Consider the following 25450-nt stretch of genomic DNA (forward strand, 5'->3'; position numbering starts at 1 on the left):
TGAGGCACAACCCCAGCCCAGGAGACCTGAATTTAAAAGCCAGTTGCCGGGCTGGGGTGTAGCTCAGTGGTAAAAGTAAGTGCTTAGCATTCTTGAAGCCCTGGGTTCAATCTCTGGCAAAAAAAAAAAAAAAAAAAAAAAAAAAAGCCACGCCAAATGTATCACCTGGAGAAGAGTTGGGTTCATATATATATTTTGCTAGTATCATTGATAATCACATGTTTTCTATATGTAAATCAACTATAGATTAAGATAAGGGGTCAGAAATCTGTGACTGGTTAAGCTGGATATGTGACATTTGTAAAATGTTTCCTTGACTAAAGCCTGGGAGATTCTGTTGACTCCCTGAAGGATGGTACACACTCATCTCAACTAGCTGTTTTATTATTCAGCAGCACAAGAAAGGGCCAGAGAACTGGGTGTCCAGAACACCCCTGGACTGTGGCTTAATCAAGATTAAGACCATTCTCTGGCACTTTCCCTACTAGCCTGAAAAGGTGTTTTTGTTTTTGTGAAGAACCAAATCACAAAAGATCAAACAGTGTTGAGCTTACCATCCACATTCTTTTTTATTTCATCCTGACCAGTTTGGTTACAATCTCAGTTAACCTTCTGTGCCATAGACAGAATGTTTCTCTTGTGACTTGGAAAAGTATCTACCCCTTTAGAGGATGAAAGAGAGCTAGAACAAACTTTCCTTTTCATACCACTCACAGCTGCTTTCACTTTGCAGCAGGGAGCCTTTTTCTCATAGACATCAGCTGGTCAGATGCAACATTTGCTATCTGTCTCACCTTTCATTACTGCCAAACTTGCACAAGTGTTAAAATCACTTGTCCCTGCAAAAATTTAGTCACAGCTGGGTGGAATCTCTCCATCTAGCAAGATTAGTTATAACATGTCATAATACTGAGGTGGTTGTGAATTATACTGAGGACTCTTGGTAAGAAACTTCTCTCGAGTTTTACTATAGGAAAGAAGTAGATGATTGGGTGAATTTGTAAGTCTTTGTGTTTGTGTGGTAATTTGGTTTGTGTATTGCAACTGATTCCTAAAACTATTTTTTATCCTATGTTTATTGAGACTAGAAGCAAACTTTCTGGCTTTAATTAGATGTTTTTTAAAAAATATATTGAGATTTTGTTTAACATGTTTTTATATTCCCCCTCTGTAGAACAGAGTGATTGTTTTTAGAAGTGTAATATTAGAAAATGTCTCTAGTAGGAAGTGTTTAGATGATATGGGAGTAATTAAAGACTGTCCAGGTGGAAAATATTCCAGAATTAACTATATGTGCTAGTTGTTTTCAATTAAAAGTAATAACCAACTTCTCTAAGACTAGTTAAAATTACTTAGTTTTTTAACATGTTAATGTTTAAGATGATTTTCTTTATTTAACATGAACAATAACTACATCTATGCACACTGATTTTTCAGTGTAAGATTACTAGTGATTTTCTTGGTACTTTTAATCAATTTATGGTTTTAATAAACTTTTCAAAAAGTACCATCTTAACTTTGAGAGATGAAACCATTATTACAATGTCGCAATTGTAAATCAAGTCTAATATTGGAATGTCTACATTTCTGTCTCCTGGGGGGTTCAGTTTAGTAACTCTCCAAAGTAACATTTGTATCCCTGTAGAAGCAGATGTGGAAGACCAGTGAATGAGGAAGAATTCTATTGAGTTTAGAATCCTCTGCTTCTGGCCAGTCCAGAGGACATTCTCTAAAATAACAGTTCAGTCAGTCCAGGAATTGAATGGCATCTCAAACTCATCTTAGCCATGCTAGGAAATCTAGGCTTGCCCTGAGGTACAAGGACATACTATAAGATAAGTATTGGTATCATTACAAACAAATGAGTAAAAGTTCCTCACTTGACAATAAAGACTCTGCAACAGGGAATTATAATTTCAGGTTCCTGTTAAGACATAACAGATGCCTGAGCAAAGAGGGGCAGCCTTGAAATTGCTGATACTCAACCAATACAAAGCTCACAGATGCCAGGGTTAGAAGGGACTCTAGGAGGGCCTAGTTCAGTCCCCGTAGGATGTAGTCATTTTCTTAGTCAATAGATAATGCCTGCTATGTGCTAAGCACTATTCTAGTCTCTGGGGACACACTGGTAAAACTCAGGTGAGGAAACAAGCCCAAAGATGGTGATGATTTATCCAACATCACAGAGAGATAAAAGCTAGAAATCACTAAGCTTGTATTAGAAGTCCACGCATTTTTTTCTAAAGACAGATGTTATGTTGCTGGTTATAGTGCTTTCACATTTATATCATAGATCTTTCTGAGTAACTTATGTAACTTTAAATTCACATCAATGAGAACAGTAAATTTGCCTGTGTTTTGTATTACAAACTACATTTCTGAAGTTTCTGCTAGCATTAGATTTATGGTATATTGTGAATTTATCAGAAAGCAGGCTTATTTTAATTCCTTTCTCTAGTGTGGACTGTTCCATATAATCAATCAGCAACATCTTTATTAAAATGGATTCTTAAGACACAGTCAAAAGACAGGTAATGATACTGCAGTTTGGAATTACTTAACTAGGACAGGCAGTATGGTGTCAGAAAAGATTGTCTTGCATCTGAACCTAGTTTTGCAATAACCATGTGATCTCGAGTAAGTCATTTAAATTTTGTAGACCAGATTACTCTTCTAGAGGAACTAGAGGGGAGAAATGGTTATCTCTCTTAGCATTTCACCAAATTGTTTTCTGTAGTATAAATATACACTGACAAGATAAAATAGCCCATTTCCTTGGTTTTAAACTGTTGTTGATATAGCTAGACCAGACTCTACATTTAATTCTGATGTAAACATGAATTTTTGACATGAAACATCACATGCTTTTATTTCAGGATTAACCTCCATTTCAGCTAATCATGGGAGAGATTAAAGTCTCTCCTGATTATAACTGGTTTAGAAGTACAGTTCCCCTTAAAAAGGTACGTATGATTTTACTATACCTCTTTGCAAAATCTTGTATTGTTTTTGCATGTGATTTAGATGTATGCCTTAGTAGTGTTTGAGAGTAAATGTTATTGCCAAGTGTCAAACTCTGGGATGCACTGCATAAAGTTCACCCCTTCCTTGTCACTTTTAAGACTCATTCAAGAGTAAACACAAGTATAACAGTACTCATTATTTATAATTGCTTTATATATTCAAGTAACCAGGTATGTGTGTATTCTTTAGTGTGGTATAGTGGAAGGCTGACAGCACCAACTATAGATTAAGTTCAGTAAAGTTCAGTTTCTCTTCCTCAGCTTTAAGAGTTATTGTGGGTCACCTTATAGACTTCTGCTTGCAATGATGTACTTACTCTGCTATAGTTATTCTTTGTAAGCCTATTTGCCTGAGATATTTGTAAACTCTAAACACTTATATCAAAGATTTAATCCCAAATGTTCAGGGATCACACTAGACAAAGGCTGTTCACATCGCAGAGTAAAATCTTTGCTGATTCCCCTGTAGCAATATGATAGTACTGTGATCTCAAGAACTTCTATGTCTCTGTCATAATCATTTAGTCAGGGCAGGCAGTGTGAAAGAATCATGCAAGTTTGAATTAATAAAAAAATTGTTCTCCATATAGAAATCTAAGGTACAGTTCTCCAGGTGTAGATAGAATACATACATTGTAGGAACTCCCCAGATGTCTTATTTAACACTTTGAGCAGTTTGAAAAGGTGGATCCTTGGGTGCTCATTTCACAGACAAGGAACATATTAAAGGTCACATTGCCTGGTAGGTTATGTATTGAAATCAAATTAATCTGGTGACAAATTCAGAAGAACTTAGGCTGCTTACCAAAGCTCCCTTTCCGTTTTGCTTTCTAGGAGACTATTGCTTATACTAAAAGGAGAGTTGGCCTCTGGGATTCCTCTACTTGGTTCCATCCCTTCAAGTAACAAGTTCCTCCTGATGGACTCTCTCCCTCAGCATGTTGATCACCAGACCTAAAATACCCAGACTTATCTAAATATTCTAGAAGTAGTTGTAGGAATTAGTTTAATTGATGTAATTTTTAATTGATGTTAATCAGCTTGGTTCACAAGTCATGATGAATTTGCTTGAAATTTTTTGGTGTTTGATTTTAAATTATCAAATATATTGCATTTTCTTAGGGAATTATGACAAAATTGCCATTCAGGGTCCTTTGAGAAAGTCAAAGTGATAAACACACTTATGTTCATTGTCTCTATCTGTTTTCAGATTGTACTATTTCAGAATGTACCATTTCAGAACATATTTGTGTGAACATACTATTTTTGTGTTATTCTTCCAAATTGGATTATTAAAGTAATTCCCTAGGAGATTTTGAAGATGCATTCATTTTACATGATTTTGTTACTACAAGATTGGGATTTGTTGTGTGCTCTGTCAAAGATCATTAAGAGTTCAGGGGTCATTTTTTGTTTTGTTTTGCTCCCACTTACCTAAATATTCTAGAAGTAGTTGTAGGAATTAATTTAATTGATGTAATTTTTTTCCAGTTTATCCTCCCATGTTTATCCTCTGACCCTATTGATCCCAGGCAGGCCTCTGGGCCAGTGCCAGAGAATGACTGTGCATACCGCCCTCCTTATACACACACACACACACACACACATATACACACCCCACCACCACCACCACCGGAAGTATAGGGGAGAAATAAGATGCTATGTACAGAGTTTACTGCCTAGTGGTAAACAAAGTAGACTTCTTCCTATTATCATGGATGAACAGGAAAATTTAAAACAGAGAAAAAGCAGCTCTCTGGAAGTTTACAAAGCAGTTCTGAACAATCTGTTAGCATTGGAGTAAGAAAAGGAAACCAAGGCCTTTTATGCTAATCTGGTGTGATCCCCAAGTTACCTTGTAACAAAGCAGTACTGTTAAAATTGTCAGTGAAATTAGTGTAAAGCAATAGTATAAAACCCAAATTTCATAAAGTTTTCCATTTTTTTCTTGTAATTTTTCCCTCCAGATTATCGTAGATGATGATGACAGTAAAATATGGTCGCTTTATGATGCGGGCCCCAGAAGTATCAGGTGTCCTCTCATATTTCTCCCCCCTGTCAGCGGAACTGCAGATGTATTTTTCCGGCAGATTTTGGCTTTGACTGGATGGGGCTATCGGGTTATAGCTGTGAGTATTATCGCTTCAGTGTTAAAATTCAGATTGTGTTTTTTATGCTTCTGTTTCTGACAATCGTAGTGATGGGCACTTCTTTTTATTGTGATAAGATATTCTTTTCCTGTTTTAAAATGTGAGATGAAACCTGTTGCAGGAAACTGGTGTGTATATACAGACATACAGAGTTTTGGAAGAGATCTGCTAATGGTAGCCTTCTCTGTACCAGCTTTTACATGCATTCTTTCCTGACACACTTCTCATAGTTCTGAATAGTAAGAAGCATTTGTCCTTGTGTATAGAAGAGGAAACTGAGGTGCAGTCATTTTTAGTGATCACCCAAAGTCACACAGCCAGCAGATAGATGGTGGATGGGGAGACCAAGTTCATTCTTCTGGCTCCATTTCCCCTCCTGTTGTATCACCACTGTTTCCAGGAAGTTGAGCATGGAATGTAAGTCAACAGAGGGATCTACTAATTTACAGGAATCTGCTGAGTGAAAACCTTGCTTTTAATGTCAATCTTTGACATTGAAATAAGGTTCTTTTGTTAACTCATATCCTTAGTATTGGTTAAGAAGTTTGGTTTTTTTTTTTTTTTCATTGTTATTTTATAGTCAAGTTTGGTCTAAAGTCTCAACCTAGTGTCCCCTGATCATTCTCAAATTTCTTTCTCTGAAACAAAGGTGTGTATAGGGAAGGCACTTGCTTGTGGCTGATTCCCTCCCTCCAATGCCTGTGTAATAGCACAGGTTGGTGAGGAAGTTGGTCTCCTAACTTTTTTTTTGGCGGGGGGTCAGGGGGCAGTGTTAGTACTAGGGATAGAACCCAGGGATGCTTTGCCACTAGCTTCATCCCCAGCCTTTTTTGTTTTTTTGAATCAGGGTCTTGCTAAGTTACCAAGGCTAGCCTTGAACTTGACATCCTCCTGTCTCAGTGTCCTGGGTAGCTGGGATTACATGCCTGATAGCTCTTCTAAATTTTGAGGAAGAAGAGAGACCCTTCTTTAGCTTTGGAGCTGGCAGTGGTTTCTGATCCTGGAATATTAGCATGCACATGGTGCTCCATGTTAGTAATAAATTGTATAATTATAGCCAGTATCCTATCTAAAGAAGAGAAAGTGGATCAGTTCTCTTCTCTTGGAAGGTAACTGAAAATTCTACTAGGGTTACCACCAACACTACCACACCAAATATGTAAGTCCTCTTCCTCCTGACAGCCTTTCTCTTGAGAAAACAGTTATAAGCATTGCCTGCTGCCCTCTTCCTCCCCCAGGACTTTTCCTTTCTGGCTTCATTTCTCATTTCTTAAAATATTTGTAAGATGACATGTTTGAGTCTCTGTAGCCTAATCCTCCTGCGTTCTAGGTATTCATCATCCTTCTTCATATGTAGCATCATAGGAGATGATGCACCTTCATCTCAGTCCTCTATACCCTGGGAGGGGAAATGAGCCACCCTCAGGTGTCTGGCCTGCTGGGGAGTATAAGCAGATGCTGACAGTGTGTTTATTACTCCAGGCTGGCAGGTCTCAATAACTTTAGCTTCTGCCTGATATTTCTTTGCCCTCAAGGTTCTTGAGGTGGTCTTCCTCTATTTTATTAACTAGATAGTGAATCAAGAAAAGGCCAACAGTGTCTTCAAAAGTGTCATCAGAGGGGCTGGGGATGTGGCTCAAGCCGTAGCGCGCTCGCCTGGCATGCGTGCGGCCCGGGTTCGATCCTCAGCACCACATACCAACAAAGATGTTGTGTCCGCCGAGAACTAAAAAATAAATATTAAAATTCTCTCTCCTCTCTCTCTCTCTCTCTCTCGCTCTCTCGCTCTCTCGCTCTCTCTCTCGCTCTCTCTCTCTTTAAAAAAAAAAGTGTCATCAGAATTTGATCAGAAGTTTTGAAATTTATTAGATATTCATTAGTATCTAACAACTAAAATGCATGGGTCTTTTTTTAATTCACATTTTTATTGAGGTGATTACAGAGTCACGTGTATTTGTAAGAAATAATACAAAATGCTCACATTGGTAGCACGTATACTAATGTTGAAATGATAGAGAAGATTAGCATGGCCCCATATCAAGGGTGATATGCAAATTGATGAAGTGTTCTATTTTTTAAAAATGTATTATTCTTCTTGTTATTATCGGTAGTTATGAACATTAGATTTTTTTTCCACAAGATCTTACGGTACCTAAATATATGATTGTAAGTGGAAAAAATCAGATATTGACACTTTTTCTACTTTAATTTGTCAGTTTTTAATACAAATGTAGAGATGTAAAACAGTAACTTTTTAAAGAGAGAGAGAAAAAGAATTTTAATATTTATTTTTTTTAGTTTTCGGTGGACACAACATCTTTTGTTTTTGTATGTGGTGCTGAGGATCCAACCCAGGCCGCATGCATGCCAGGCGAGCGCACTACCACTTGAGCCACATCCCCAGCCCAACAGTAACTTTTTTAAAAAATATTTTTTTTAGCTGTAGATGGACACAATACCTATATTTATTTTTTATGTGGTGTTGAGGATCGAACCCAGTGCTTCTCATGTGCAAGGCAAGTGCTCTACCACTGAGCCACAACCCCAGACCTAAAACAGTAAAATTTTAAGTTAAAATGTTTCAGTGAACAAGTTCAATTTTATAATCGTTATAAATAAACTTTAAAGTTTCTCTGGATAGTGCCAACTTTTGGATTAAATTATTTGTTTTATTTTTTATGGTACTGGGGATTGAACTGAAGGGTGCTTTACCACTGAACTTCCACTTTGTAAAATTTTTATATTTTGACAGCATCTTGCTGAGTTTCCCAGGCTGGCCTTGAACTTGGGATCCTCCTATCTCAGCCTCCCTATAAGCTGGGATTACATGCATGTACTTTGTGCCTGGTTGGATTTTTTAAAACAAATTTCTTATTGTTTAGCAACTAAATGGTGCTTGAAGCATTTATATTATACAGTAAGTTACATCCAGTCACTATATTTTTCTGTTTCTACATGTAAGTATATGTTTTGAATGTTATCTGTTTTCTGTGCTGTTCCTGTAAAGCTTGCTAATAAAATACATTAAACTATTAAAAAAACAAAAGAGGGCTGGGATTGTGGCTCAGCAGTACAGTGCTCGCCTAGCATGTGTGAGACACTGGGTTCGATCCCCAGCACCACATATAAATAAATAAAACAAATAAAGATATTGTGTCCATCTACAACTAAAAGAAATATTTAAAAAAAAAAAAAAAGGATTGGGCTTAGCTCAGTTTAGCTCAGTAGTAGAGCTCTTGCGTAGCTTGAGTGAAGTCTGAACTTGATCCTAGCACCACCAAAAGAACAAATGCAAAGAAATATTCCTCTTATATTTTTCCCAGTGGTAACATTTTACAAAACTAACACAATATCATAGCTAGGGTATTGATGCTAATATAATCTGCCAGTCTTATTCAGATTTCCTCAGTTTCATTTGTACTCAAATGTGTGTGTGTTGGGAATAGAACTCCAGGCCTTATGCATGCTAAGTATGCACTCTCTTGTTGAGCTATACCCCCAGCCTGGTATGGGTATTTTTAAATTAAAGGCTTCATAAAAATATCATCCCTTTTCTTTTAGGTTATTATCTGATGCAAATTCTCAGATGTTCGGCTAGGGAGAATCTGGTCTCCATCCTGTTTCAGAATAGTGGAATTATTATCCACAAATAGAATTTTAAAAATAAAAGTAATATATTACATCCAAAATAATCCCATAATTCACATGGCAGTATTTTTTCCATTGCTTTTTTTTTCCCAGTGACAAAAAAAATCTAAGCGTTGAAACAACAAGCCCATCAGATGAATTGTATGTATATTAAAAAGGGGGAATCCTTAGAGGACAAGCCTAAATTCCATTAAAATGAATTTATGACTTGTACTTCTTTTTTCATCTTTGATAGCATTAATAGGCTACTTTTTTTGTCACAATGGAATTTCAGGATATCATATAAAGTGGGTCGATTAAAATAACAATTTTATTGAACACCCCTTTAAAGAAATATTACCAAAAAGAGAAGAAGCTCTCCTCCGAACAGATTTTATTTCCTATTTTCCTGAGCAAGTAGAGCATCATGTCTTCAATTCAGAATGAAATTGGGTTTAGGGGAAACTGTTTCTTTATTTGGGTGAGGTCTGCCTGCTCTATTCACCCTTGTTGTTTTAGTGCTTAGACTTTCTCATCTATTATTTAAATCTTTTTTTTTTCTTTTGGTATGATGGATTGAACCTAAAGGTACTGAGCTACATTTCTAGCCCTTTGCCTTTTTTTTTTTTTTTTTAAGTTTTGAGACAGCATCTCACAAAGTTGCTGAGACTGGCCTCAGACTTGCAAACCTCCTACTTCAGCTTCCCAGGTCACTTGGTTTACAAGCCTACCCTACTGCTTTTAATTCTCTTTAAATTCTGCACTGTTAAGTAAAATGTGCTTTATTATACTTAGAAGATGAATATTTTCACATATTTTGAATATGGAAGCAAAGCTTGGGCAAATGAGAAATGCTATTAGATGAGTCCTAAATTTTTCAGACATGTTGCATTTTTTACTTCTGTAGTTTTTAAAATAAAAAATCATTTCAGTTGCAGTATCCAGTTTATTGGGACCATCTTGAATTCTGTGATGGATTCAGAAAACTTTTAGACCATTTACAATTGGATAAAGTGAGTACCCTGAAGCTAATTACTTACATGTGATTTTAATGCTGCCTCTATCTTGCAAAGCCTAATGTTTTGTTTTTATTTATTTTTGTGGTATTGGGGATAGAACCCAGGGGTGCTCCCTTTTTATTTAATGTTATGATAGAGTCTTACTAAATTGCCCAGGCTGGCCTCAAACTTGCAATCTTCCTGCTCAGCTTTCTGAGTTTCTGGGATTATAGGCATGTGCTTCTACCCTGACTTCCAGCCCTTTTTATCTTTTGAGATTATGGTTAAGTTGTCTTGAACACTTGTGATCCTTAGCCTTCTAAGTAGCTGAAACTACAGGTATGTGCCACTGTACTCAGCTTCTTTTTATATTTTAAAATACTTTATTGTGATATAATCCACATAATCAATTATTATTTTTATTAAAGTACTGGGGATTGGACCCAAAGGTTATCTAACATTAAGCTAAATCCCCCAGCCCTTTTTCTTATTTTGAAACAGTATCACTAAGTTACTGGGGTTGGCCTTGAACTTGCCATCCTCCTGCCTTAGCCTCCCAAGTAGCTGGGATTACAGGTTTAGACCACTGCACCTAGCCATGCAATTATCCCTTTAAAGGTTATATTTCACTGTGTTTTAGTAAATTCCCATATATGGAAAATAGTGTGTGTGTATATATAATTAATTGTATCTCATAGAGCCACTTTACCCAGCTGTGTTTTCTAAATTTCTAATTACTGTACATAGTTCAGTCTGTTGGGTAGTGATGCCATTATATTCGGTAGTTAGTGATAATTGAAGCAACTTTTTGATTCTCGTGGTCATGATTGATCAGTGTTTTAGGATCTACCTTATGTTTGTTTATAATTAGGTTCATCTATTTGGGGCTTCTTTGGGAGGCTTTTTGGCCCAAAAGTTTGCTGAATATACTCACAAATCACCTAGAGTCCATTCCCTCATCCTCTGCAATTCCTTCAGTGATACCTCTATCTTTAACCAAACTTGGACTGCAAACAGGTGAGAATATAAACTTTGGACCAAAAGGTATTGTTTTTATTCAGTAGAATTTGGAGTTTTTAGTGCAGTGGGAGAGAAAGGTTCCTATCTTCTGTCTTTTGTAATTCCTTGTTTTTTAAAATTAAAAGTCACTTGCAAGTGAACTCTTTTTTTTTTTATTGTTGGTTGTTCAAAACATTACATAGTTCTTGACATATCATATTTCACACTTTGATTCAAGTGGGTTATGAACTCCCATTTTTACCCCGTATACAGATTGCAGAATCACATCAGTTACACTTCCATTGATTTACATATTGCCATACTAGTGTCTGTTGTATTCTGCTGCCTTTCCTATCCTCTACTACCCCCCCTCCCCTCCCCTCCCCTCCCCTCCCCTCCCCTCCCTTCCCGTCCTCTCTTCTGTCTCTACCCCCTCTACTGTAATTCATTTCTCCCCCTTGTATTATTTTTCCTTTTCCCCTCACTTCCTCTTGTATGTAATTTTGTATAACCCTGGGGGTCTCCTTCCATTTCCATGCAATTTCCCTTCTCTCTCGCTTTCCCTCCCACCTCTCATCCCTGTTTAATGTTGATCTTCTTCTCATGCTCTTCGTCCCTACTCTGTTCTTAGTTACTCTCCTTATATCAAAGAAGACATTTGGCATTTGTTTTTTAGGGATTGGCTGGCTTCACTTAGCATAATCTGCTCTAATGCCATCCATTTCCCTCCAAATTCTATGATTTTGTCATTTTTTAATGCAGAGTAATACTCCATTGTGTATAAATTCCAGCAAGTGAACTCTTAATTCAGCTATTTCTGTTACTCTAAATTATTGCTTAATGTACATTCACAATGCATCAACTGCTACAGTGTTCTCCTTGTCTCACTTTTTGTGTGAACAGTTCTGTATATTGACTAAAAGTTTCGTTAGGCATTTGGCTTTCCCCAGTTTTCCATCACTGCTATAAATTTTTGCACAAATCATTGCTTTCCTTCCTTTTCTGGGTTATTTTCCTGAGATGTGTTCTCCAACTGGGAAGACTAGAGCGGTTAGTTCACCAGCAGATGCTCTTCACATCATGACACTTGATATCATGTCTCCAGAAAGATGGAAGTGGTGAAAATGCTTGGGGGATAACATTGGGGTACCTGTCTCCTCAGAGGTATCCCTTCATTGATTTTATCATTTTAATTAGTTGGGTAGATATTGGATAGTACCTGAAAGCTGGTTTACTGTTCACTTCTTTCATTGCCAGCAAGGTAGGCTCTATCTTAAAAAAAAAAAAAAAAAAAAAAAAAAAAAGGCCTGTTACCAAACCCAAGTTTATTTACTCCACACTCAAAGGGCCCAGTGAATCTAGGACAAGTTGTTGAGGCAAAGAAAAATATTTATTCAGCAAGACCAAGAATGGTGGACTAGCATCCCCTCAAAAATCTTAATTTTTGTACAGTGAATTGAAATGCATTCTGCTCTCATGTACAACTAAGTAGGATAAATTAAAAAAAAAAAATCTTAACACAGGTTTTAAGTTCCTTTTATCTGTAGGGAAAAACCTGGTAGCTGGTAATCTATTGATTTGTGCTGCTAATTTAAAAGATTAACAAGGGCTGCATGCTCAGGGAGGCACAGGCTCTTTCTAGCAAAGGATATTCATAAGTACAGCCACAATTTTCCCAACTGTCAATACTTTATTTCACAATCTTGTCGGACAAAGGGCAATGATTGCTCTGGCCACTTCCTGTTGAAATCAGGCAAAGGAGGGGTTATATGGAATGGAATGGTTAACTTGGACTTGAAGTCTTAGCCTGTTCCAGTAAACCTTTACTATAACATTAGTTCTGATGCATCACATAAGAGATATGATTACTGTGTGGTGTATTTCTCCCCAACAAAATCAGCATTTCCCCATATAACAAATGGTGTTCTGCATTGGAGTTTTAACTCTAGGCCAGGTTAAACTAAGTCAACATTCCCTTGTATCCTTCAGGATACAATCAAAATCCTTTTTTCAGGGGTGCAGCCTAGGACAGGCTCCCATTTGGGCTAGCCCATTTTCTCCCTATGGGAAACTAGTTGTACCTCTTTATAAGATCCTTCCATATGGTTTACCAGTAGGATCTCAAAGGTTTTCCTTATTTGTTCATACCCCCTATATAGTGAACATATCCATTAAATCTAGAGCTAATGGGTGAACTGAGGGGGTTCAAGTAGGATATGACCATACTGAGGGAGCCATCTTCATTTAACCAGGCAAACTTGTTCCCCAAGACCCATATTCCTCATCAGACATGGAAGGTTTTATCAAGCATTTGAGAGGGTTACCTTATAAGATCACCAAGGAGGAAAATTTCGGTAAATATTACCAGTTCATATTGTTGAGCCTTCATTTTTTCTTAAATTAAGTACTTGGGGTTCTCCCTTGGGGCAAAAGTCCAGGAACCTAATGGCCTTGTTGGAATGGGCGAGTCAGTGGTTGCAGACTTTACCCTCATGTGGTAGATCCCCTGTTTTACTCTGGCTAATTTGACAGAAAAATGGGTTCTTAGAAGTTCTTCAGATTGTCTGGTCTACTTTGCCACACACTGTTGGTCTGGTCCTTATTCCTTCTAGGTTTTTAGAAAAACTCAGTCGTCAGACTGAATGGATGGATAGATACATTAGTGGGATATACCAAAGTTAATATGGACTCCAATGTTTTTACATACTGTCACCAGCTGGTCCTGATCCTTTAATAAGTCATGATGTCCTCCTATGGAGAAGACATCTGAAATGGCCTACCACAGAGCATTTTGAAAGGACTCAATTTGAATTTCCTTCAGGGAACTACCCTGATCTGTAACAGAGCAACTGGTAATGTCTTATCCCAAGTTAAGTTGGTTTCTGACAATTTTTTACATTAGTTTTCTTTAAAATGTGATTCATCTTCTTGGTCTTTCCCATTAACTGAGTCTTCTAAAGAGTATAATTATCAAATTATGTGCAACATTTTAGATACCAGTTAGGTGATAGCTGAAATGAAGGAAAATCCATTATTACTTTGAATTGTTAGGCAACCCAAATCTTGGTTTAATTTCGAAATCCCAACTTAAAAGTCTTGAGAATTTCAGATTTTTTTTTTTTTTTTAGTTAAGTCAGGTAGGCCTCTATATACCCAGGAAAAGTATCTACAAAACTAACATACCTGGAATTTCCCAGGACTTGGGACATTTTTGTAAAATCAACTTCAGGTCTGGCTGGGCCATTCCTTAAACTGACCTCCCATTTGTATAGGCCTGATGGTTATATCTCCCTCAGATTATATTTCAAGCAGTTTTGAATGACATATTGAACAGTTTTTATACATTTGGTCCCATATTTCTGTATCCTTTGGAGAGTGGCATTTCTCCCAAAGTGAGTACTGTGGTAGATGTGTTTTATCATTGTTTAGGACTTCCAGGATCTGAATTATTCCTCAAGCACTGCATTTCCTTTCAGGAACTGTTTGGCCATTAGTTAATCCCCATTCTTTAGCACTTTTTTAGTCTTATCAAGATAAGTCAGTTTAGAAAACCAGAGGCCCCATCAGGGCTGTCACCAGCCCTACCAGCTTTGGCTGCTTAGTCAGTTGGTTTCCTTTATTCACTATGCTCTCCCCTTCTGGTGGCCATAATAGGGAATTATGACCATCTGGAGAGACTTGTGAGCCACCTCTAGTAACTGCAAGATTCCAGGGACCCCCTTTTTCTTGGTTAGGGAGAGAACCCTAGTAAGGGCAACAATTTCTGCCTTCAGAACTGAATTTCAGGGAGGGCATGCTTTTGTCTTCAATGTTTCTTATAAGGTTACCTCTGCACACCTAGCCTGGCACTTACCTTGGTAGATAAAACTGTTCCCAACTGTAAACAGTTGTAATTTGGGACTACGCAAAAGCTGATCAAAGATTCGGCTGGCTGGAATACTCTATCTAGTTCAATGTTCTACAGGTAGTTATGTTGAAGGGGGTGGCGGGGTGGTGCTCATTGGGGAATAAGGTGGCTAAACTCAACCCAGCTGTAACCTATAGTCTCGTGGCTGGTATTGTTCAATAGAATAACTTGGTATTTTCCCATTCTTCCTGAGGTGAGCCAGTAGCCTCCTTTTTAATTCTAATAGGGAGAGGGTATGGTAGGACACTTACACAAAGGTTGTCACAAGGCAAAGTTTTCTGTCTTCCATTTCTGCATTTCCTTTCAGGGAGTTTGGTCATTAGTTAAGCCTCATTCTTTACATACACAAGTGGTTAAAATACTCAAGTGGCTTCAACTTCTGGCAAGTATGAGGGTTATCCCTTAGCTATGTGATCCAATTGTTTGGGAAAACATGCTGCTAGAGACAGCACATTTCCTAAGGGCTGAATTAAAACTCCAGGTCCTAATTCTTGTTTTTCATGCACATACAGGCTGAGAGGCTTTTTTTTTTTTTTTCAGTCGGGAAGACCCAGGGCAGGAGCTGTTACTAACTTCTCCTTCACCGTATCAAAGAGCTTTTGATATTCCTTAGTCCATTCTAGAGGCTTAAGATTATGACCCTTAAGGACCTCATAGAGCAGTTTTACTCTAAGCCCATAAGTGGCAATCCAAAATCAGCCATTCTCCAAAATCCTTAGTTATCACCAAACATGTTTATGGTCTGGCAAAGGATCCCTTTGCTCCTGGGACAAAGCAAAACCCAAATAAATGACTTGTTGCTTGCATATTTGTGCCTTTTTCTGAGACACTTTGTATTCATATTGTGTTAAATAATTCAGTCTATTGTGTTGGCAAGACCTTTGTCATATGTTGGGCTCACTATGCCACATGTTGTAACAGAGTCCCTGAACTAAATTGAAAGACCTTAGGTAGGTTTTTAGCCAGAATTTTCTTGAACAAAGTGGGAGAATTCTTAAGTCCTTGGGGCAGTATAGTCCAATAGTATTGTAGAACAAACTGAGTATGTGGGTCCTGCCACTCAAATGCAAGTAGTTCTTGGGATTCATTTTCTACCAGAATTATGAAAAAGGCATCCTTGAGGTCCAGAACTGAAAATCAGTATTCTCCCAGAGTAGTCAGCAGAGTGTATGGATTAGGCACTCCTGGGTACAGATCCTATTTTTATTTTCTGTAGATCCTGAAGAAATTGATATTCAGTCAAATATAGGTTGTTGACCCGAAGAATGGGTGTGTTATATGGACACTGGTAAGATTTGGTGAGTCCCATATTAAGAAACGTTTTAAGAATGGGCTTTATCCCATGCCGAGCTCCCTCTTCAAAAGGCATTACCCTTTTCCTTCCTTAAAGGCAGTTTGTATGGGGGAAGCATCTTTTGCCTTGCCAGGAGTCCTATCTGCCCACATAATGGGCCTTACCTCTCAGATAACTTCAGGTGTTACATGTCCCTCTGATTGTTCCTTAGACATTAAGAGGGCTAATGACAGATAGTAAGTCTGTTCAGGTGGGACCTTAATGTTGCAATGTCTTTGTAAAAAGATTACTTGAACATTTATATAGAAGATCTTGTCCCCAAAAGGAAATTAGACACTCTGCCATACACAAGAAACTGTGCTTTAGGATGATGTCCCTATGATGGTATTCTAAAGGTTGCTGAAAGGTGTGGTCCTTTATTTTTCCCAAGATGCCTATTGCAGGAATGGTATGTAAATAGTATGTGCAGCTTAATATTCAGAAGTAGTGCTTGCATCCACCAGAAAATCAATTTGTTCCCCACTGTCAATTTTTTTAAAAATATTTATTTAGTTAGTTAGTTTTCGGCGGACACAATATCTTTGTATGTGGTGCTGAGGATCGAACCCGGGCCGCACGCATGCCAGGCGAGCGTGCTACCACTTGAGCCACATCTCCAGCCCCTCCCCACTGTCAATTTTGTATGGAGATCCTCTGGGTGAATTTGTATCAGGTGCCTTAGATCCAAGGGAACTAGCTCCTGGGCCTCTTTCTGGATCTGAATATTCTTTCCTTTCTGCCATCTGCAAGCCCCCAGTCTTTCTCTTTCCTTTCTTTTCTACTCATACATTCTTCAACTTAGGACAGTTCCCCCCCACCCCCGCCCAGTGTTCTTCCGGACAGTAGATGCATTGATCCTAGCAGAGGGCACCTTATCTTTCTTTAAGGAACCTTTTCTTTGAAAGTCTAATGCAGAAGCCACCAAAGAAGCATTGTGTTTTACATCCTCTTTCTGCAGTCACTATCTTTTCTTAAACACCTTAAAAGCTATATCCACCAACTGGCATGGATTCATTCTAAAAGTTAACTCTTTAGATATTGTATTTCAGCTAGGACTGGCTGAAATAACAAACCTCTAAGTGACCTTGAATAAGAAAATGATCTTAATATTAACAGAAAGCAGAAGAAAGAATAAACATCTAAAAGTCTTATGTATTATTCTATAAATGTACTTAAAGAATTATCTTACACTTATTCACAAGAGATATTTTAAATTAGGCATGCTGATCAACAAAAATATTCAATTAGACACATATAGCCATATGAATTCACCAGAAAAAAATGCTGAGTTACCTGAGAAATCCCTGCCAAAAACACAACACAAGTCACTCACAGGACCCCCTGCCAAAACTATTTTTTAGGAATCCTAGGCGCAGCCTGGGGATGTGGCTCAAGCGGTAGCGTGCTCGCCTGGCATGCGTGCGGCCCGGGTTTGATCCTCAGCACCACATACCAACAAAGATGTTGTGTCCGCCGAGAACTAAAAAAATAAATATTAAAAAAAAATTCTCTCTCTCTCTTTCTTTAAAAAAAAAAAAAAAAAGGAATCCTAGGCGCGATTTACCTTGGTGTGTTTGAATTAAATCCTGCCCAATGCTGTTTTCATAACTTATTTTCAAACCATGTCTTTCTTGACTCCAAAAGATACTGGTACCAAGCAGTATTACAAAAGCAAATATTTTTTTTTCATTTTTGTGGACTCATAACTACAGTTGAACCAATTACCTAAAATCTGCCCTAACAGGATTTCCTTGGGATTGATAGTGTTCCTCCCATTCTGAAAACAAAGAATGAATTCACACAAATGCAATACATAAACAAACGAATTCTCAATTTGAACAAAAGTCCAACAACTCTTATCCCTTTCCAAATAGTGTTTTATGGAGAGAATTCTTCTTTTTTTCCCTTCCCGCTGTACTGAGGATTGAAACCAAGGGCACTCTATCACCAAGCTACATTCCCAGACTTTTTTCCCTCATTCCCTCAAGACAGAGTCTCACTAACTTGCTGAGGCTGGCATCAAATTTTTGAGGGATTATAGGCATGGGCCACTTCTCCTGGCCCACCCTTACCTTCAAGAGAAAGTGGTGATGACAGAAAACTTAGTTAACTGGAAGATGGCTAAGTGGTTCTTTGAAGAGAAAGTCAACTTCCAGTGAAAGTAAGCATCAGAAGGTGATCTTCATCTTTTATAAATAATATTCAGCATAGTTTTAGAGAAATTAGCATTTACCCTCCATGCTGGCTCAATAATTGAAATTCTTCCAATGTAGGCAGCACCCTAGGTTGCCTTGAACCTAGGCAAGTGTTACACTGCTGGGAGAATAGCAGCTAGTAGCTGATTGGCATTCTTGTCTTTGTTCATGCTGACCCTGTACTGTTAACTATACCAGGATGTCAGCATAATTGAAAAAAAAAAATTGAAATTTGTGTAATAAAATCAATTAAAAATCACATATACAAATTCACAAAGATTGAATGGCTCTGAATTAACCCAGGTGAGGCTAACAGCATGTTTTAGGGGGCATGATAATTTTCATTTTGGTATAATTAGAAGGTGTTTTTTAATTAGAAAGAAGGAATATTTCTCTTAATTATCAGTTTCTCAAAGAAAATAGTTTAGCCATTGGAAATAAGATCAGTTAGGTGGAAAAAATCCTGGAATCATCAGAATGCCTAACTCAGTGAAAGTATTTTTGAAATATTGCTTATATTCTGAATACTCAAATAAAAGTTTAATTTGACCATAATTTTTTTTGAGAGCTTAGAAAAGTGCATATAGGGTCTACATGCTGAATTCTTTGAAGGGAGTAGGTTTTTTAAAATCTCTAGATTCCAAGTATCTAGCTATTAAATGTTAAGTGAATATTTGCCATTTATGTATAGTCTTAAAAGTTTGAATTACCAGGTCTTTGTTTTACAGCTTTTGGCTGATGCCAGCATTTATGCTCAAAAAGATAGTTCTTGGAAACTTTTCGTCTGGCCCAGTGGACCCAATGATGGCTGATGCCATTGATTTCATGGTGGACAGGGTAAGGATCATGGTACTGGGGTGAGAACACCTTGTACTGGGAATTTCCACAGGTACTTAGTCTCTAAAGATATATCTGTCTCATGGAATATGCATAAGAGGTCTTTGTTAAGCAGCCTTCCATATTAACTTTAATACTCCCAACAGATATCACTGCTGGTAAGGATTTGGCTACATTAGTGCTTCCCAATAGCTGTTCATCAAAATCACATGGGTAGATTCTGGTATGACTATAGATAATAATTTACTAACCATTTCAAAAGAAAAATAGAAATAGATATTATTAACCTGATTTAAGCATCACAGAATGTATACATGTATTGAAATGTTACATTACCTCATTAGTGAGCAATATTTATTTTTATGAGCTAGTTAAAAGTATATTTTACTTAAAATTTTTTTAAAAGACAGGTATAGTGACATATACCTGTAATCACAGTGACTTGGGAGTCTGAGGCAGAAGGATCTCAAGTTTAAGGCCAGCCTAGGCAACTTAGCCAGACCCTGTCTCACAAAAATATAAAATAAAAAATAGATTCCAAGGCCTCTCATAATCTGGTATCCTTGGGTATATGATACTGGGAATCTGTAAGTTTTACTTTACCCTCCGCCTCTTTTTCTCAAGGTAAATCTGATGAACCATGTCTGTAAGCTTGCTGTATTATGTAGTACTAAGGATGGAACCCAGTCTCACTCTACGACTGAGCTAGACCTCAGCCCTTTTATTTTTTTTATCTTGAGACAAGGTCTTACTGTGTTGCTGAGGCTGGCCTGGAACATGAGATTCTCCTGCCTCAGCCTCTCAAGTAGCTGGGATTAGAGGTATGCACTACTCTACCTGGCTGTAGGCTTGCCTCTAGTAACTTAATAGGTAGGTTATTTCTGAGGTCTCTTCAAGCTCAAAGATTCTTTAGATGTTTATCTGACACCTTTGAAGTGTGGGAATTGCCATGGTGCCCACAGGCACCTCCTTGAAGCAGGGAGTTTCAGTTAAGGGCTTTGAAAGGCCAGGTTCCATTTATGGGACCTTAGTCAGGTTCCAGAACAGAAAAAAAGATCACCACTAGAGAAACCCATTCCAGGGTCTCTCATATACTTTGTTTCTCTTTATTGGTAACTTTTCTGGCCCCACTGTACATGATACCACCTTTATAAATACAAATGTTATTTGTTGATTTACTGTAAATATAAAAAACAAAATGTCAGAAACCCAACATGTCTTTTTTCCACAGCTGGAAAGTTTGGGTCAGAGTGAACTGGCTTCAAGACTTACCCTGAATTGTCAGAATTCTTATGTGGAACCTCATAAAATTCGGGACATCCCTGTAACCATAATGGATGTAAGCTTCCTGTTAAGTAAAATAGATGTTTTACCTTTTGAAATTATTTGCCAAGATACAATTTTCAGATTTTAAATGTGCTGCTTCAAGTGCTGCCTTGCCTTTTACATTTGCCCTCAGCTTTCTCAATTCCAAAATAATGTGTTTATTGCTTGACCTGGATTTTTCCTCACAAGAATATTACTGTTGAAATAAACATAAATTTAAACAAGCATAATAGTCTTTGCCCATTTTGGTTTATTTTTGCTTTCTTGTCAACAGAAAGCAAAAAATATTTGGTATATTTTAGCTGTTTCACATCTGGGTAGCAAAGAGAAAGTGCCCCTCAGACAATCAAAAAATACCTAAAGTCAATTAGCACAAAAACTTTTTTAAAAACATATATAACAATATTTACCACTTTAGCCATTTGTAAGTATTCAATTCAGTGACATCACATACATTCACCATCTTCTGTTTCCAGAACTTTTTTATCATCTAAAATAAACTATTAAACATTAACTCCCCGTTCCTCCTTTCCCACCAGCCCCTGGCAACCAACAATCTTACTTTCTGTCTTTGAATTTTCCTTTTCTAAGAAATACATCATGTAAGTGGATTAATACACTGCCATCCTTCTATGTCTGGATAGTTTCACTTAGCACAATGTTTTAATTTTTTGCAGTTCTAGGGATTTAACCCAAGGCATTGTCATTCTAAGCAAGTGCTCTATCACTAAGCTACACTCCCAATCCTACCATATTTTTAAAATTCACCAATTCGATGTGTGTTAGAATGTTGATCCTTTAAGGCTGAAAAATATTCCATTTTATATTCCACATTTTGTTTATCCAGTCATCTGTTACTTGAATTGTTGTTTTCAACTTTTGGCTATTGTGAATATTGCCTCTTTGAAAATTGTTATTAAAAGTTAACTGAAGCAAGTGGCTTGGGAGGCTGAGGAAGGAGGATCTTGTGTTCAAAGCTAGCCTCAGCAATTTAGTAAGGCCCTTAAGCAACTCAGTGAGACCCTGTCTCTAAATAAAATATATAAAAAGGGCTGGGGATGTGGCTTAGTGGTAAAGCACCCCTGGGTTCAAACCCTGGTATCAAAAAAAAAAAAAAAACTATTTGAGTCCCTGCCATATATATATATAGTTGTTGATAGACCTTTATTTTATTTATTTATATACAATGCTGAGAAATGAACCCAGTGGAATCCCTGCTTTTTTTAAATATATTTTTACTAGTTGATGATGAAATATTTTATTTATATATTTGTATGAGGTGCTGAGAATCAAACCCAGTGCCTCACATGTGCTAGGCAAGCGCAGTACCTCTGAGCCACAACCCCAGCCCAGAGTCCCTGCTTTTAATCTTGAGGGTTCCTACATACAAGGATACAAGGGAGATTGCTACATCATGTGGCAATTCTGTTTAATTTTTTTTTTTTAAGAGAGAGTGAGAGAGGAGAGAGAGAGAGAGAGAGAATTTTTTTTTAATATTTTTTTTTAGTTCTCGGCGGACACAACATCTTTGTTGGTATGTGGTACTGAAGATCGAACCCGGGCCGCACGCACGCCAGGCGAGCGCGCTACCGCTTGAGCCACATGCCCAGCCCTCTGTTTAATTTTTTGAGGAACTGCCATTTGTCTTCCACAAGGGCCATATCATTTTATATTCCCACCCGTAATGCACATTCACATCCTGAACAAGACTTGTTGTATTTTGGGGTTTTTGTTTTGTTTTGGTACCAGGGATTGAACTCAGGGACACTCAACCACTCAACCTAAGCAACTCAGCGAGACCCTGTCATATTCCCAGCCCTGTTTTTTTTTGTTTTTTTTGGTGGTTGTGCTGGGGATTGAACTGGGGCCTTATGCATGCGAGGTAAGCACTCTACCAGCTGAACTATATCCCCAGCCTGCCCCCCAGCCCTATTTTGTATTTTATTTAGAAACAGAGTCTCACTGAATTGCTTAGTGCCTCGCCATTGAACTCATGATCCTCCTGCCTCAGTCTCCAAAACCACTGGGATTATAGGCATGCACCACCATGCCCATCTGTATTTTGTTTTGATTACAGCTATCCTAATAGATGTGAAGCGGTATCTCACTCTGTGTGTGTGTGTGTGTTTTGTATTTTAAACAGTGCTGGGAATTAAACCCAGGGCCTCACATATGATAGGCAAGCATGCTATCACTGAGCCACATCCCTACCCCCACTGTGATTTCGACTTAAAAATTTGGTGGGGGGAGGTGCTAGGATCAAACCTAGTACATCCTGCATGCTAAGCATGTGCTATACCACTGAGCTACAGCTCAAAAATTTACTTTTTTTAATGATGTAATTACTGTATTTTGCCTCAAATGAATTTGTTCCTAAATGCAAATAATGTATTTTTAAGAATTGATTTGTCAGGAAATTATACAAGCAGTAAATAACTCTTTATTTTCTGCTGTAATTGCTATGTCTGACAGTCACCATGACATAGAGCAAGCTTTTCAGTGGTACTCACAGTATATTTGCTCAGCCTACTCTCCTTTTGCAGCTTTGTTCACTACCTGGGTTCATGGCCAATGAAAACTACAATATTTAGTTAGCAACGCATTTAAAATTATTTGTGTAAATTTGTGTGTGTGTGTGTGTGTGTGTGTGTGGTTTCTTATTTTTAAATTACTTTTTGAAAAACTTGTTTGGGCATTGAAAGACATGTAGAATCATATTCTCTAGATTTCAAAAAGTGGCTCCTCCAAGAAAGAATTTGGACTTTTTACCTATACTCTTTAAATACCTTTTGGAATTTTTTTTTTTCACTGAGATTATATGACTTAATTTTTTTTGTGTGTGAGGTACTAGGGATTCCATCCAGGGCCTCACACATGCTAGGCAAGCATTCTACCACTGACCTTCATCCCCAGGTTTGTTTTTTGTTTTTTAATTTTGAGACAGATGCTGAAGCTGGCCTCAAACTTGTGATCCTGCTTCTCAATCTTCTGAGTAGCTGGAATTATCAGTGTGTGCCATAGTGCCCAGCTGTGTAGTTGTTTTTAATGAATAAAAATGCTTTTGAGATTTTGTGATTTTTTTTTTAAATTGATATTTTTCAATAATGATTGTTCACTATTAATTCTATTAATTAAGTACATTTGAGGAAAAGGGGAATTCATGGTAGAATTCCCCCCTCCACCCAAAAAATGCAAGGGACATTTTGCAGGGAAATCTAAGGTGTGAGGTTGGGTTAGAAGTGCTCAGGGGTCAGCACTAGAAGGTGGTTCAGGCTGCTGTGGCAGTCAGTGTTATATCTTCATGAGAAAGAAACACTTGAGGTGACACCCTCCATACTAGGAAAGAACATCTCAGCCTTTGTTTGTTTGTTTATTTTTTTTTTTATTGGTTGTTCACAACATTACAAAGCTCTTGACATATCATATTTCATACATTAGATTGAAGTGGGTTGTTTGTTTATTTTTATGTTTTGTTTTTGTTTTTGTTTTTGGTGCTGGGGATTGAACCCAGGGCCTTAGAGCTTGCAACACAAGCACTCTACCAACTGAGCTATACCCCTAGCCCATTGTTTGTTTATTTTTAAAGGTATTTGACCAGAGTGCACTTTCAACTGAAGCTAAAGAAGAAATGTACAAACTGTATCCTAATGCCCGGAGAGCTCACCTTAAAACTGGAGGCAATTTTCCCTACCTGTGTAGAAGTGCAGAAGTGAATCTTTATGTACAGGTGAGTCCTATCTTGCAATTCAGAGCACTTTGAACCTAAAACTTAAAGGTTTGTAACAAAGCTTTTTTTTTTTTTTTGGATGATGGATTAAATAAGGGAAGAACAGAATTCTCTGTGGGAATGAGAAGAACATGGCATTAACTTGTTAAATGTGATTTACATTTATAATTTATAGAAGACTTCAAACAGGTATATTATGAAAGAACCATGGGCAACTCTGTGCCCACCAGCTCTTTCTAGAGCAGCAAGCCCATGTCCACACACTAAGGTGGCCATTGGTATGATATGACATTACCTCTTGGACACAATTCAGCCAAAGCAAGATGTCTATCAGACCTAAATGAGGTTAATTTGAGTTTCATGAAGCTACTCTTTAAATCTAATTTTAATGCATTAAAGAAATTTTAAGGGCTGGGGATGTGGCTCAAGCGGTAGCGCGCTCGCCTGGCATGCTTGCGGCCCAGGTTCGATCCTCAGCACCACATACCAACAAAGATGTTGTGTCCGCCGAGAACTAAAAAAAAAAATAAATATTAAAAATAAATTAAAAAAAAAAAAAAGAAATTTTAAAACCTACATCTTTATCCTCTAGGATATTGGAATAGCAGTGACAAGGGCAATTTTACAAAAATTATCAGGAGCCTTACAAAGCCAGTCCTCTCTTTAATCTTTCCACTCATTTGTGGAAATAGATCCTAAGGAGAGGATCCTACATGTAAAAAAACTGATGCCCAGAATATTAATCATAGTAGCAGAAGACAGGGAGGACCTAACACACAGCAACAGAAGACTAAAACCTACTCATGGAGCAGCATGCAGCCATTTAAGATGTTTATGAAGACAGTTCTAGGAATGTGGAGGGACTGGTTACAAAGAAAGCAATTTAGTATCAAAGGTCCCATGTTGTAGTATTTTTTATTTTTCTGTGTTTGCTGATTTTTTCCTAATTAGTTTGTATTAGATTCTGATTTGAGAAGGATAAAACATTTGCTATGGTCTCTAGGCATGGTGTCCATGGCAAGTCTGAGGCCGGTCTGGTCGGCATATAGAAACACTGCCCCCCCCCCAAAAAAAAAAAGCCAGATTGTAGCTCACTGGTAGAGCACCCCTGGGTTCGTTCCTCAGTACTGGGGTGGAAAAAATCTGCTATGGTGGTGTTTTCCAGCTGGGCTCCCCACCAATCCCTCTTGTGATAACTAGGGATTGAACCCAGGGGTACTATTCCACTGAGCTGTATCTCCAGTCCTCATTATGTTTTATTTTAGGGTAATGTCTCATTAAGTTGCCCAGGTTACAAACCAAGCTTTTTATATAAGGCAGTATACATT

The 25450-nt window shown here is 37.7% G+C and overlaps 1 protein-coding gene across 2 annotated transcripts in view; it reads left to right on the plus strand.

The window, feature by feature from the left end:
• SPG21 (SPG21 abhydrolase domain containing, maspardin) overlaps positions 1-25450 on the plus strand; it is a 28390-nt gene that overhangs the window by 1500 nt on the left and 1440 nt on the right. The window contains exons 2-8 of one of the 2 annotated variants that reach the window (XM_081293622.1): positions 2877-2963; positions 4991-5152; positions 9733-9813; positions 10670-10815; positions 18961-19069; positions 20301-20408; positions 23982-24122. In XM_081293622.1, the coding sequence (XP_081149748.1) occupies positions 2901-2963; positions 4991-5152; positions 9733-9813; positions 10670-10815; positions 18961-19069; positions 20301-20408; positions 23982-24122 (810 nt within the window). In that variant the 5' untranslated portion in view covers positions 2877-2900. The remainder of the gene's footprint in view (positions 1-2876; positions 2964-4990; positions 5153-9732; positions 9814-10669; positions 10816-18960; positions 19070-20300; positions 20409-23981; positions 24123-25450) is intronic. The other variant, XM_081293623.1, reaches the window with a different exon arrangement.

Source organism: Spermophilus citellus (assembly GCF_964194105.1).
Source record: "Spermophilus citellus genome assembly, chromosome: 4".
Lineage (NCBI taxonomy): Eukaryota > Metazoa > Chordata > Mammalia > Rodentia > Sciuridae > Spermophilus > Spermophilus citellus.